The sequence below is a fragment of the Hyperolius riggenbachi genome, chromosome 7 (genome assembly GCF_040937935.1).
Source record: "Hyperolius riggenbachi isolate aHypRig1 chromosome 7, aHypRig1.pri, whole genome shotgun sequence".
Lineage (NCBI taxonomy): Eukaryota > Metazoa > Chordata > Amphibia > Anura > Hyperoliidae > Hyperolius > Hyperolius riggenbachi.
In genome coordinates this window covers 15,057,254-15,073,562 of record NC_090652.1, presented here as the reverse complement: position 1 = coordinate 15,073,562, position 16,309 = coordinate 15,057,254, and the positions used below count along the sequence as shown (strand labels likewise).

The 16,309-nt window shown below is 46.2% G+C and overlaps 1 protein-coding gene across 1 annotated transcript in view; it reads right to left on the bottom strand.

Moving 5' to 3' along the window:
* LOC137525343 (uncharacterized) overlaps positions 1-16,309 on the bottom strand; it is a 440,546-nt gene that overhangs the window by 408,654 nt on the left and 15,583 nt on the right. The window contains 1 exon segment of the mRNA XM_068246397.1: positions 1,887-2,451. Coding sequence (XP_068102498.1) covers positions 1,887-2,397 — 511 coding nt within the window. The 5' untranslated portion in view covers positions 2,398-2,451.

Here is a 16,309-nt window from a genome sequence, read left to right as displayed (position 1 = left end):
AAGTAACTCATTTTGATTGGTTTATTTCATTTTTGTGCACAGATATTACTGTATCTATAAATTATTTATGATGACTTATCTGAGAAATAGAACATGTTACCATATTTTCTATCTTAATTACAGTTTAAAATTCATTAGGAGTCAGAGTCTGAGTATTTTTTCCCGACTCCAGGCACCCAAAATTACTCCGACTCCAACTCCACAGCCCTGCTTTTTATTTCCCTTTTTATTTTTTTAATTTTAATTTGTAATTTGATTTTTTTTTGTACTTTAGTCTAAATTTTTTTATCTTCATAAAAATGAATGCACAGGGCAGCAGTGGACAGAGTGTGTCAGGAGGAGAAGCAGCAGCAAGAGGCCCCTCTCGTCTTCCTCTATCCATCACTCTGTGCATCATGAGCAGCCTGCCCAGTCCCACTGCATGCCAACCCCCTCTGCACACCAGGCTGGAAGCAGCATCCAGACCTCATCAGCTGTCTCCTCCCCTCAGTTTGTCACCCAGCACCAGGCCTCTCTCCCCGAAATGACTGCACGGAAGAGGCCTCTCGCTCCAACTGACCCAACAGTAATCCGCAACAATGGGCTCCTGGCAAGATTGTTGGCCCAACAGCTCCTGCCCTATCAGCTGGTGGAAAGTGACCCCTTCCGCCAGCTGATGTGCTGTTTGGTGCCACAATGGTGGATCCCCAGCCTCCATTATGTTACCAGGACTGCCATCCCAGCCACCACATGAGCATGTAGTGGAATGTGTATCCTGGTTGTTGGACCATGCAGTCGGCGGCAGGGTGCACCTCACTACAGATGCCTGAGGGCCCTTTCACACTGGCACAGCGCGGTGCCACATTTTCACCGCAGCCTACCGCTAGGGCAATGTTAGTCTATGGGGTCTTCCATACCGACGTGGTGCGGCACAATGCGATGGAAGTGAAGTTTTTGCCGCATCCCCGATGCGAATGCATACCTATGTTACTGTGCGGATCTTGCGGGGGACCAGAAGTCATGTAAGTCTATGGAGACGCGCGTTTTTAAACTGACCGCCACATTTTGATGCGCTGTGCATGCATGGAATCGTATTTAAGCAATACACTTCTGTGCACGTGATTGCTTCCCCAATAGGAAGTGAGCGTCACTTCCTGCTTGGCCGTCTGCCAGACAAGGATTATCATGTACTAACACGGTAATACCTGAAGGCCTGTTGGCGGTACGGCCCCCAGGGGGTCAAGGGGAGGCCAGTCTAACTCCCTTCTGCCCCCTCCTCTGTCCCAGGTAGTGTTGGATGTAATGACCTGTAATTTATGGATAACTAATGACAAGTCGTTATTGCGGCCTACAGCACCATAGTCATAATCCGTAATCCACCGCGGTTACAAATTCTGACTTCGAATGCAAGCTGTAATTACTTCGAGTCCATTACGGAAGTGCATTTTTATTTTTAATCAGAATATCTCTAGCAAATAATAGGAATGAGCAGAGCTCTGGGCACACCCTTCCCTATATAAGGCGGATGCCATCTTGGATTATCTCCTTGCTGTTACTCAGTACTGTGTGAGAGGTTGTGCTGGAAAGAGCAGTGCTGTGTATTTGCATTTTGTGATTGGTTTGTGCTAATTAGAGACTCACTGAACCTGTTATTGATAGTTTAGTAACTCAGAGAGTTAGCTTACTAATTGTTAGCTCTGTCATTCAGTAAGAGAGTTAGCTTATTGCGCTAGTGCAAGCAAAAAGTTTTGAATCAGGATGATGCCATTTATTAACTAAATTAGAAGAAAAGGAGTAAGCTTTCAGCTATGAAGCCTTCCTCAGACACGACTCCTGTATACTGACAACATGTAGAGCACACAGCTTATATGCACTGGACATTAAAAGGAGATACATTTATCACTCACCAATACTCATCCCAGTAATAATGTCCTCTTCACTAGTCCCCATCACGTCACTCTCCTCCATAGACTGCTGATCACTCCTCACATATGTTTCGTCTTCTTCCTTTTTAATTGTCCCCATCATGTCACTCTCCTCCATAGACTGCTGATCACTCCTCACATATGTTTCCTCTTCTTCCTTTTTAATTGTCCTCATCATGCCACCCTCCTCAGCAGACTGCTGATCACTCTTCACATAGGTCTCTTCTTCTTCCTTTTTAATTGTCCTCATCCTGCCACCCTCCTCCATAGACTGCTGATCACTCCTCACATAGGTCTCTCTTTCGTCTTCTTTAATTGTCCTTATCATACCACCCTCCTCTATAGACTGCTGATCACTCCTCACATAGGTCTCTCCTTGTTCCTCCTTAATTGTCCCCAACATGCCACCCTCCTCCATAGACTGCTGATCACTCCTCACATAGGCCTCTCCTTGTTCCTCTTTAATTGTCTCCATCATGTCACCCTCCTCCATAGACTGCTGATCACTCCTCACATGTAATTTGTTCTTTAAGGTCAGATCTCAGTTCTGAAATAGATAACAAATTATAGGTGTAAGATATTAGCACTAATAAACAGAACACATAAAACAACATACATAGCTAGGGGTTGATAATATCCCATAAGCTGTGGTATCTGCGCATTCAGCACCACAGTCCTCTCTCCCAGTGTGCCTTGCTCATCATCTGGTGCTTCTCTCCTCCTCTCCATGCACACATTCCTGGGAGGTTACAGCAATGCCGGCAGCGGTAGATGGATGAGGATGTGAAGAGAGAACAGCTGGAGATATAGGAAGATAAGAGCTGAGGCCTGCAGCTAATTAGCTATGAATTATCCTTACTTACTCAGAGCTGTGGAGTCGGAGTCGAAGCAATTTTGGATACGAGGAGTCGAACATGACATGAGCGATGTCATGACGTCATGTGCAAACCCGATCCTCCCCATAGAGAGGACCGGAGATGTGCAGGGAGGCTGCGCGATCACTGGATCCAGGGGGGGTAATGTATTTAGCGGCGATCGGGGGGATCAAATGTAATCTGAAGATGCCGGCCACCACTGCTAGATAGCCTAGTGGTAGCTAAAGCTATTAGAACTATGCAATTACTTAAAATCATCCTGGGGAACTCCTGCAGTATGCTCGACACAGTGTCGGGCATACCGCTAAGGAGGGTAAAGGAAATGTCCGAGGAGTTAAAAAACAAAGATCTACTTACCCAGGGCTTTCTCCAGCCCCTGGCAGCCGTCCTGTGCCCTCTCCGCAGCTCCGGTGTCCCGGGATCTCCTCAGTTTCAGATGGCGACTGCGTGAGCACGGACACCAGGGGGGCTCATGCAGGCGCAGTAGATGCCAACCTGGCGAGGTCGGCATCTCCAACGTAGGGGATCCCAGGACACCAGAGCTCTGGCGAGGGCACAGGATGGCTGACGAGGACTGGAGGAAGTAAACCTTTGTTTTTTAACTCATTATAGGTGGCCCTTGCACACTATCTGCAATATCGCACTATGCCCCCATTTACCTCCCAGCCCCCCCTTTGCGATATCGTACACATAAAATCATATCCATGGTCAGCCAGTGTCAGTGAACATCACAGCCTGCATATAAAATCTGATTCAGTTTCAGCCGTCAGTGAACTGTGCGCATACCTCTGTCTCCATACACGTCTCTGCATAGCTCACAGACACACGGCTCTGCAGTCCGCAGCCAGCGCTAATGGTCACGCCTCTTATGTGCTGAGCCAATCAAAGCACGAGCTCGCCGGGAAGCGCAAGATCTCATGCGCAGAGGAGAAGCAGCGCATCCTGCCAGGCATTTGTCAGCGACGAGCAGGGCTCGCGGTGACAGGGACACAGTGTCATAAACCGGGTAATTTATTTTACTTGGGCAAGGTGATAGCGGGGCATGCAATCTCACCAGCGAGGGAAATCCAAGGATAAGGTAACACAGAGAGTGTGCATACGTGTGAGGCACCAGCTGGAGGTGGGAGCTGCTCCACGAGGATCTTATGGGCTCAGTATTCCATGGCATACAAGATCAGCCAATCACAGCTCCGCACTATTCACAGATTATATTATTCTCTATGTCTCCCTCCCTAAGGGACAATTATGTAAACTAACCCCCCACATAGATACTTTGTATGATTCTCAGGAATAAAGGCAGACTACCCTAACAATAAAACTACTACTCCCTGCAAGCTCTCTCCATAGAGATGCATGTGCCTGGATTCCTGCTCACACCCTTCATATAACTAAACATTCACCCTTTTCCACGGTATAAAATTCAGACATCTCTCCACATTTCACTTCAGCCATTAAAGACATAGCAATGAAGCTCAAGGGATGGTCTGACTGGTGGCTGGTCTGATGGATGACTGATATCTGGAAGACTTGGGAAGCCATCATAATGGCATTAGGAGGCACCCAGGTGTGTATAAACCTGAGTTTAAATCAAATAAAAAAGAAAAAAGGGGAAGTAGCTTACCTAAATAATGATAAACTCATATATAAAGATAATTAATTTTTAGTAAGCACAGGCAACGAGTTTCGTAGGTCTCTGTCCACTTCATCGGGCCAAATAAAGTGCTGAAGGGTTTCAAAAGCCAGGTGCATCAAGTAGTCTTCCTACCCAAGGTAACAAGGCAGATGTGCCCCCAGTATAAGCTAGTCCCCCTCCCCAGTATAGATAGCTACTATTAGGCAGCCCACCATCCCCATTAGAGATAGCCGGATGTATCCCCAGAACTAGGCAGCCCCCCAACCCCAGATTAGATATCACAATGTACCCCGTGTATTAAGCAGTACCCCTAACCAGGTTGGATAGCCATATGTACACCAGTATTAGGCATTATCCCCTCAAATATAGGCAGATGTACCCCTAGTATTAGGATACCCCACACCCAGGCTAGATAGCAAGACTTAACCCAAGGATTGACAGCCAAATATACCCCAAGCAGTCTCTCTTCTCAGGAAAGGCACATGTGCCCCCAGACCCTTTCCCCAAGTCAAACAGACAGCCTCCTCCCCAGTATAGGCAGATGTACCCCCAGTATTAGGTAGTCTCCCAAACATGCAGAGTCGTAACTCTGAAGTGTTCGGGGAGGTGTGGGGGGGGGGGGGACAGGCACACCCTCAGGGCTGCACTCCCAGAGACTGGTGCCCCCGGAGCCTCTACCCTGACGACTACCCAATATTACTAATACCCCAGGAGGGAGCTGAAAATGGTGGTCTGTGATTGGGGAGATACGGCTACACTGCAGGGTAATATGGCAATGCTGGGGGCAGAATAGGCTATACAGGGGTAAATGCCAGCACTGGGGGGGACATGGCTATTTTCAATATACAGTACAGACCAAAAGTTTGGACAAACCTTCTCATTCAGAGTTTTCTTAATTTTCAGGACTATGAACATTGTAGACTCACACTGAAGGCATCCAAACTATGAATTAACACATGTGGAAGTATAGTACATAACCAAAAAGTGTGAAACCACTGAAAATGTCATATTCTAGGTTCTTCAAAGTAGCCACATTTTGCTTTGATTACTGCTTTGCACACTTTTGGCATTCTCTTGATGAGCTTCAAGAGCTAGAACCTGAAATGGTTTTCACTTCACAGGTGTGCCTTGTCAAGTTTAATAAGTGGGATTTCTTGCCTTATAAATGGGGTTGGGGCCATCAGTTGCCTTGTGGAGAAGTCAGGTGGATACACAGCTGATAGTCCTACTGAATAGACTGTTAGAATTTGTATTATGGCAAGAAAAAAACCAGCTAAGTAAAGAAAAACGAGTGTCCTTCATTACTGTAAGTAATGAAGGTCAGTCAGTCCGAAAAATTGGGAAAACTTTGAAAGTGTCCCCAAGTGCAGTTTCAAAAACCATCAAACTCTACAAAGAAACTGGCTCACATGTGGACCGCCCCAGGAAAAGAAGACCAAGAGGATAAGCAGAAGCAGAGGATAAGTCCATCCGAGTCACCAGCCTCAGAAATCGCAGGTTAACAGCAGCTCAGATTAGAGACCAGGTCAATGCCACACAGAGTTCTAGCAGCAGAACAACTGTTAAGAGGAGGCCTTCATGGTAGAATATCTGCTAGGAAACCATGGCTAAGGACAGGCAACAAGCAGAAGAGACATGTTTGGGCTAAAGAACACAAGGAATGGACATTAGACCAATGGAAATCTGTGCTTTGGTCTGATGAGTCCAAAATTAAGAAAACTCTTCGAATGAGAAGGTGTGTCCAAACTTTTGGTCTGTACTGTATATCTTCTCTTGTCTCTGTGATGTGAGTGAATTACCGTATTACTAGGAAGGTGAGATCCGACCCATAATCTATGGTACATGTAGGGGGAGCAATAGAAAACTGGCAAACAAGTCACAGCAGTTATATATAAGTCTCATCAAGGGGGATGATCAGGATAGTGACAGGTGTACTATGTCCTCCTCTGTAACAAAGCATGCCCACCCCAAACCTCTGCTCTGCTCCATATATAACAAGATTCACACAATTACCTCTTCCAGCCGCGTATTCTCTCACCTCCTGCGACTTCTCTTCCTGCTGTTACATCACTTCCTGTCTTTGGATTAATCTCCTCCTTTCAGTGCGTCCCACGTGGGAGAGGTGGGAGCGGCACCTTGTGCTGAATGAGCTAACTGCAAGCTCTTTTTTGTGGACTCACCTGCAGTCAGCCTTTGAATGCTGTTGTTATTATTATTATTATTATTATATTTTTATTATCAATCACAGCACAACTCCCTTATCTTCATCACCTTCTATTATCATTACTAGCACATGTATGCCTGTTGGACATTTCACAGGTTGAGCATTGCCAATTTCAATGTATTTTGCTTAATCCACATAACAATAAACACATGCCAAATCAATATATATACATATATTTGTATTTATAAAGCGCCAACATACTATGCAGTGCTGGACATTAGTTAAGGTTACAGACAATACTTAGGGGTGACATACAATAATAAGACAATGCAGGAATACATGAAAACCAGATCACGCAGCACAGTATGAGTACAAGGTAATGCTTAGTCAGTCACTGGATGGGTGCATGAAGATTAGGCAAGTTGAGTTCCCTCAGATCCATAGGATGGGTGTACGTTAATTAAGGTGCATGATCAGGTAGGAGACACAGGAGGAGGACTCTGCCCAAAACATACAATCTAGAGGGTTAGGTAGGGACATGAAAGATAGGGGACCAGAGTTCAGTGTTCAGCAGCCGGTTTAGAGCACCAGTGAGGGGGGATAGGCCAGGGTGAAAAGGTGCGATTTGAGGGCATTGTTAAAGATGTTGAAGGATGGTGCAACCCAAATGGAGGGAGGGAAGGAGTTCCATAGTGCTGGAGCAGCTCTTGAAAAGTCCTGGAGACGCGCATGGGACTGGGTGATGCGGGGGGTGGTCAGGCAAAGTTCATTGGAGGATCAGAGTGAATGGCTAGGTGTGTACATCTGAGTAAGATCAAAAATGCAGGTCAGACAGGGTTTGTGGACAGATTAGTAGGCCAGACACAGTATCTTGTATCTGATTCTGGACTAGATAGGAAGCCAGTGGTGGGATTCACAGAAGGGAGCAGACGTGGTGGAGCGATGGGAGGAGTGGATAATTCTGGCACCAGCATTCGTAATGTACTGCAGCGGGGCAATTCAGGTCATAGGGAGACCAGACAGAAGGGCATTGCAGTAGTCAAGGTGGGAAATTATGAGGGCATGGATGAGGAGTCTGGTGGTGACAGAGGTCAGGAAAGGGCAGATCTTGCAGAGGTGGAAGTTGCAGGACTTCGTGAGGTTTTGGATGTGGGCAGTGGATGCATGAAAATAGCAAACTCAACCACAGACACATACAAAAATGCAAAATGCAGAGAAAATGAACATAGTAGCGGCCGCTCTAGTGAAGTATTGTCATTGCAAAACTTCAAAGCAGTAGCCGGCATTTTAAGGAACGCATGTTGCTATGGAAGCAGTGCACATAACTAAGAAAGGCACGCTACACTCCAAGGGCGAGCGTAGCATGCGGCCTTTAATTCAGAGTGCGGTGCTGATCATGGAGCTTGCGCTGCTATAGCAACAGAGCTTCATGAATCAGCCCCATAATGAGCTTTCCTATGGTGAAAAATGCATGTGTTTTGCATTCCTTTTTTTTTTTTTTTTTTTTTTTATAACATATGATACTGTATTCTTTAATTTAAAAAAAGGCAGATTCTAAAAAATAATAATAATAGGATGCATGAAAAATGCAAACTCAGCCACAGACGCATACAAACATGCAAAATGCAGAGAAAAAAAAACAGAAGTGCACATGGCAGACAACTCATGGTACCCCCAGTGTGCTCCCAGTCTTACTGTAACAATGTGTGTGAAATTGAGCAGCAAGTACAGATGTCCATGGCAGAGATGAGCGAAAACGGTTCTGACATTATTGCAAAACGCTTGTTGAATTTACCATCGCATATCTCCAAACTTTTTGGGATAAAAAACTTTTTGGGAAACGGTCTTTGTCTGATGCAGCTCCAGGCCGGTGTCTGTCCCCCCAGGTGACACATGTACTGCCTGATCTCAGGATCTGCAATAGGAACGCTGCTGTCTATCTGCAATAGGAAGGCTCTATCCTTGCTTTGTTTGTAGCCGGATGTTGTGCTAATTTAGGGTCTATGGACTCATTTGATATGGACTGATGTGTTATATGCCTGGCCATCTACATGTGTTGTCACCGCAATCTACTGAAAAAATATTCCAAATAACACAAGTTTCTTCGGATTTGCTGTTTATAGTGTGCTGGTCTTTGCAACACATTGCTTGAAGAGTCAGCTTGTGCTCCGGCGGACGCACCGCTGCACCTGCTACTGGGGTCAGTGACCAGCCCTTGGTGTGTTTCACAAATGGGACGACTTTACACATAAATAGTGGAGCCTCTAAGGGCTCGATTCACAAAAGGGTGCAAACTTAGTTAGCAGCACGCCCAAAGCTTTTATTGATCGCGTGCAAAGTTTAGTGCTGCATGCAAAACGTTGCACCGGGTGCATGGGCGTCCGCACATACGGCAAAACCGGGCATCTGCCCGAGCCTGGCCGCCCGCTGCCCCCCCCTGGCCGCGTGCCCGTGCAGCCAGCAGGAGGGGAACAGCGCAGAGAAGAGAGAGAGCTATGGGCACAGTGGGGAAGGGCGGACCTCTCCCCCCCCCTTCCCTCACCTTAGGGGGCTCTCTCTCCCTCGCTGTCCCCTCCGGAATGAAGTGTGCAGCGGCTGGACAGCGGGCGGAACTTACCTCGTCTCGCTCCTGCGCCGGAAGTTCTGGTGCCGCACTCTGGTCTGGATCAGACCAGAGTAGCGGCTAATCCATCCGGCGTGTGCGACGAGAGGAGGTAAGTTCCGCCCGCTGCCAGCCGCTGCACACTTCATTCCGGACTCCGGAGGGGAGAGCGAGAGAGGGAGGGAGAGCCCCCTAAGGTGAGTGACCATAGCTCTCCCTCTTCTCTGCGCTGCTCCCCTCCTCCTGCACACATGGCCACTTTTTCTGGGGACATATCCCCCTGGCTACATATACCTCCTGCCTACATATACTGGGACATATACCCCTGCCTACATATACTGGGACATATACCCCTGCCTACATATACTGGGACATATACCCCTGCCTACATATACTGGGACATATACCCCTGGCTACTTTTTCTGGGGACATATACCCCTGCCTACATATACTGGGACATATACCCCCTGCCTACATATACTGGGACATATACCCCCTGCCTACATATACTGGGACATATACCCCCTGCCTACATATACTGGGACATATACCCCCTGCCTACATATACTGGGACATATACCCCCTGCCTACATATACTGGGACATATACCCCCTGCCTACATACACTGGGACATATCCCCCTGGCTACATATACTGGGACATATCCCCCTGGCTACATATACTGGGACATATACCCCTGCCTACATATACTGGGACATATACCCCTGCCTACATATACTGGGACATATACCCCTGCCTACATATACTGGGGACATATACCCCTGCCTACATATACTGGGGACATATACCCCTGCCTACATATACTGGGGACATATACCCCTGCCTACATATACTGGGGACATATACCCCTGCCTACATATACTGGGGACATATACCCCTGCCTACATATACTGGGGACATATACCCCTGCCTACATATACTGGGGACATATACCCCTGCCTACATATACTGGGGACATATACCCCTGCCTACATATACTGGGCACATATACCCCTGCCTATCTGTTCTGGGGACATCTCTACCCCTGGCTACCAGTTCTGGGGATATCTATACCGCTGGCCACCTATTCTGAGGACACCTATAGACCTGGGGCTACCTACTTTTGGGGAACCACTGCTGTCAGATTGAGTGTACTGCTGCCAGGTGAGAGGTGTCTACATATTAAGGGGGCATTCTGCCTATTTATGTGAAAAGCGGTCTATTTATGTGCCTCATGACTGCTGAATTTGTCTTGTTGCGGGCCTCATGGTTACTGACTTTGTCTTGTTGGAGGCCTCATGATTTGTTGGGGGCCTCAAGATTGCTGAATTTGTCTTGTTGGGGGCCTCATGATTGCTGAATTTGTCTTGTTGGGGGCCTCATGATTGCTGAGTTGGTCATGTTGGGGGCCTCATGATTGCTGAATTTGTCTTGATGAGGGGGGGGGGGGGCTCATGATTGCGGATGCTGAATTTGTCTTGTTGGGGGTCACATGATTGCTAACTGCGAGACTATGGAAAAAGCTGAATCATCATCGAATAGACCAGATAATGTATCAAATGTGCAGGTTCAAGAACATTTGGGAAATAGTGATCACAACATGATAACGTTTGATCTGGTGACTGATAGGCCACGGGGCAGCGGGACCACTAAAACTATGAATTTTAGAAAAGCAAAGTTCAATCAAATCAGGCAGGCACTAAGTTTGGTGAACTGGGATAATATACTACAAGGGGAGGACACTGAAGGGAAATGGCAAGCTTTTAAACGTATTCTCAATCAATATTGTAGTATGTATATCCCATATGGAAACAAAATGTCTAGGAATAAAAAAAGGCCTCTATGGATGAATAGAAAGGTTAAAGATAAAATGAAGAGGAAAAAGAATGCCTATAAGGTCCTAAAACAGGAGGGGACCGAGGCTGCACTAAGCAATTATAAGGAGTGCAATAAAAATTGTAAAAAAGAAATTAGGCTGGCAAAGATCGAAGCTGAAAATCAAATCGCTAGGGATATCAAATCTAACCCAAAAAAGTTTTACAAGTACATCAACTCTAAAAAAAGAAAGGTTGACTGTATAGGACTCCTAAAGGATGAGGGTGGGAACTCAATGGTGGATGACCAAGGTAAGGCAGAGTTATTAAATGCTTTCTTTGCTTCTGTCTTTACAAAGGAAACAGCACTGTTGCAAATTACAGAGGCGGAAGAGTCTCAATCTTCTAACTGTAATATTAAATACTTAACGCAGGAAGAAGTAAAGGCAAGACTAAATAAATTAAAAATAGACAAGGCACCTGGCCCGGATGGCATGCATCCTCGGGTCCTAAGGGAATTAAGTTCAGTTATAGATAAACCCCTTTATCTTATCTTTTGTGACTCTCTTGCAACTGGCAGAGTCCCAGTGGATTGGCGTACAGCCCACGTTTTCCCATTATTTAAGAAGGGCAAAAAATCAGATCCAGGAAATTATAGACCTGTAAGCTTAACATCAGTTGTATGCAAACTATTTGAGGGGTTACTAAGAGATACTATACATGACTTCATAGTAGAAAATAATCTTATTTCTCAGCATCAACATGGGTTTACTAAAGACAGGTCCTGTTTGACTAACATGCTCAGCTTTTATGAGGTAGTGAATGCTAATATGGATATTGGGAATGCTGTAGATGTGATATACTTAGACTTTGCTAAGGCATTCGACACTGTTCCCCACAAAAGTCTGGTGCAAAAGATGAGGATGCAAGGACTGGGGAAGAGTCTGTGTGCATGGATAGGGAACTGGCTAATGGACAGAAAACAAAGAGTTGTGGTCAATGGATTGTACTCAAAATGGGAGACTGTTAGCAGTGGGGTCCCACAGGGGTCTGTACTGGGTCCAGTGCTCTTCAATTTATTTATTAATGACCTAGTGGATACAGTAGTGAGCAATGTTGCTATTTTTGCAGATGATACAAAATTGTGCAGAATCATCAACTCTAAGGAAGATAGTGTTATATTGCAACAGGATCTGGATAGGATGGCTATATGGGCACATACATGGCAGATGAAATTCAATGTTGACAAATGTAAAGTCATGCATTTTGGTCGTACCAATGGTCTAACACCATACAAAATAAATGGGATACAGTTGGGGACATCAAACTTGGAGAAGGACTTAGGAGTACTCATCGACAACAAGTTAAATAATCGTACTCAATGCCAAGCCGCTGCAGCTAAAGCGAACAAAATTTTGGGATGCATTAAAAGGGAAATAAAAACTCGAGATGCTAGCATAATATTGCCCCTGTTTAACTCTCTAGTAAGGCCACATCTGGAATATGGAATTCAGTTCTGGGCACCACATTACAAAAAAGATATTGCAGTTTTAGAGCAGGTGCAGAGACGAGCAACAAAATTGATACGTGGGATGGAAGGTCTCACTTACCAAGAAAGGTTAGATAAACTGGGTTTATTTAGTCTAGAGAAAAGACGCCTTAGAGGAGATCTAATTAACATGTATAAATACATCAGAGGGCAATATAATAGCTTGGCGGATGAGCTTTTTGTCCCTAGGCCTTCTCAAAGGACTAGAGGACATGATCTGCGCATGGAGGAAAAACGTTTTAGCCATTTATTTAGGAAAGGGTTCTTTACAGTAAGAGTGATTAAGATGTGGAATGCATTGCCACAGGAAGTCGTTATGGCAAACTCTATACCTGCATTTAAAGGGGGCTTAGATGCTTTCCTTGCGTTGAATGACATCCATGGCTACAATTACTAGGTAATGCCAATGATGTTAATCCAGGGATTTTATGATCAACAGGGATATGTGAGGGAGCAGGCTGGAGTTGTACTTTGTACTGGTTGAACTCGATGGACGTATGTCTTTTTTCAACCAAAGTAACTATGTAACTATGTAACTATCATCATCATATGAGACAATAGCATTAAACCTACTTTTTCCGCTTTTTAAAACAGAAAATGAAACTGGGAGGTTCTAAAAAGAATGAATAATTTTTTTCAGGAGTAGGATGGATGAAATTGTTTATCTTCACAGTTTATTTTCAACTTAATTTTCCATAATGTTCATGTATGAGTTAAAACCTTTGTATTTAGTTTAAATTGCTGTTGGCACTTTGTGATAGTAAAGTGACTTTGCAGTTTGGACACTCGACCTCCAAAAGGTTCGCCACCACTGTCCTAATCTAAATGTCCCACCATTACTTAGTTCATGTAAACTTGTCTCCACCCACGACCACACCCACATTCTGGTTCATGACCACACCCATGTAGCTCCATTTTTTGGTGCGCTACGCGCGCCACACAACACCAACCCAAATTTACGGCGCGCCGCCCCGCTTTTTACTCCCCACTTTTTGCCCCCCCCCCCCCTGGAAAATTTTCTGCGGACTCCCATGACTGGGTGTGATTAAAACGTCGCACCGGGTGTGCCCGTTTCAGGCGCACCCGCTGCAACATTTTGATCGCACCCGGTGTGAAGTTCTGCACACATTTCTAAACTTTGCACCCGATCAGTAAAAGGTTTGGGCGTGCTGAGTTAGCTGCGTTATCACCCTTTTGTGAATCGAGCCCTATGCATGTTAGATCCACTAAATCTGCTAGATATGTTTATTAGTGGGCGTCCTGTTTATTTATTCCCCACATAGGACATATGGATTGATTATTGATTGGAGTATTGATAAGACATCCTATTTATTTATTCACAATGTATGGTGTATGAATTGTGTATTGATTAGCATTATGTATATATACAGTATATAGAATACTGATGTGCCATTATGAATTGAATTGTTTGGTTGTTGGGCACAAGTCACTTCATCACTGGGGGGTTTTTGTCCCTGTATTTCCCGCCCCCAACATTTATTTACAAATTTCTTGGACCAAATCACTGCAATTTTTTTTTTGTCTTAAAAAAAAAAGTGCTTTTTATGTAGAGTTGGGCCGAACGGTTCACCTGCGAACGGTTCCATGCGAACTTCCGTGGTTCGCGTTCGTGTCCCGCAGGCGAACGTTTGCGGAAGTTCGGTTCGCCCCATAATGCACCATGGAGGGTCAACTTTGACCCTCTACATCACAGTCAGCAGGCCCAGTGTAGCCAATTAGGCTACACTAGCCCCTGGAGCCCCACCCCCCTTATATAAGGCAGGCAGCGGCGGCCATTACGGTCACTCGTGTGCCTGCATTAGTGAGAGTAGGGCAAGCTGCTGCAGACTGTCTCTCATAGGGAAAGATTAGTTAGGCTTAGCTTGTTCCTGGCTGCATACCTGTTCTGTTCAGTGAGCCCACCATACCTGTTCTGTTCAGTGAGCCCACTGCATACCTGTTCAGTGAACCTGCCACTGCATACCTGTACTGTGAACCCACCACTGCATACCTGTTCTGTGAACCCGCCACTGCATACCTGTTCAGTGAACCCGCCACTGCATACCTGTTCAGTGAACCCGCCACTGCATACCTGTTCAGTGAACCCGCCACTGCATACCTGTACTGTGAACCCACCACTGCATACCTGTTCTGTGAACCCGCCACTGCATACCTGTTCAGTGAACCCGCCACTGCATACCTGTTCAGTGAACCCGCCACTGCATACCTGTTCAGTGAACCCGCCACTGCATACCTGTTCAGTGAACCCACCACTGCATACCTGTTCAGTGAACCCACCACTGCATACCTGTTGTGTTCAGTGAACCCGCCACTGCATACCTGTTGTGTTCAGTGAACCCGCCACTGCATACCTGTTCTGTTCAGTAGACCCGCCACTGTATACCTGTTCAGTGAACCCGCCACTGCCTACCTGTTGTGTTCAGTGAACCTGCCACTGCATACCTGTTGTGTGAACCCGCCACTGCATACCTGTTCTGTTCAGTGGACCCGCCACTGTATACCTGTTCTGTTCAGTGAACCCGCCACTGTATATCTGTTCAGTGAACCCGCCACTGCATACCTGTTGTGTTCAGTGAACCCGCCACTGTATACCTGTACTGTTCAGTAAATCCGCCACTGTATACCTGTTCAGTGAACCCGCCACTGCGTACCTGTTGTGTTCAGTGAACCCGCCACTGTATACCTGTTCAGTGAACCCGCCACTGCATACCTGTTGTGTTCAGTGAACCCGCCACTGTATACCTGTTCTGTTCAGTGAACCCGCCACTACATACCTGTTCTGTTCAGTGAACCCGCCACTGTATACCTGTACTGTTCAGTGGACCCGCCACTGTATACCTGTTCTGTTCAGTGAACCCACCACTGCATACCTGTTGTGTTCAGTGAACCCGCCACTGTATACCTGTTCTGTTCAGTGAACCCGCCACTGTATACCTGTTCAGTGAATCCGCCACTGCATACCTGTTGTGTTCAGTGAACCCGCCACTGTATACCTGTTCTGTTCAGTGAACCCGCCACTGCATACCTGTTCTGTTCAGTGAACCCGCCACTGTATACCTGTTCTGTTCAGTGAACCCGCCACTATATACCTGTTCAGTGAACCCGCCACTGCATACCTGTTGTGTTCAGTGAACCCGCCACTGTATACCTGTTCTGTTCAGTGAACCTGCCACTGTATACCTGTTCTGTTCAGTGAACCCGCCACTGCATACCTGTTGTGTTCAGTGAACCCGCCACTGTATACCTGTACTGTTCAGTGAACCCGCCACTGCATACCTGTTCTGTTCAGTGAACCCACCGCATCAGTGTGCATACCTGTGCAGTTAAGTGAACCCACCTACCTACGTGAGTGCACGCAGTGTGATATACCACTCCGTGCATACCCGATATGGACAAAACAGGTAGAGGAAGAGGTAGTGCCAGAGCCAGAGGAAGGGCACCCGGCAGGTCTGCGCGAGGTCATGTAAATGTAATTTCGTGTGGACCTGGCCCACAGTACAGTGCTCGGAAGAAGGCACGTCCCATCACCTCCCAAGATTGTCAGGACGTGGTTGAGTATTTAGCGACACAGAACACCTCATCTTGCTCAGCCACCAGCGCTACTACTAGCACCACTTCCGCTGCATTTGACACTTCGCAAGAATTATTTAGTGTTGAAATCACTGATGCACAGCCATTGTTGTTACAGCCAGATGAATTTTCACCAGCTCATATGTCTGAGTTACGCGGCAACACTATGGATGTAACG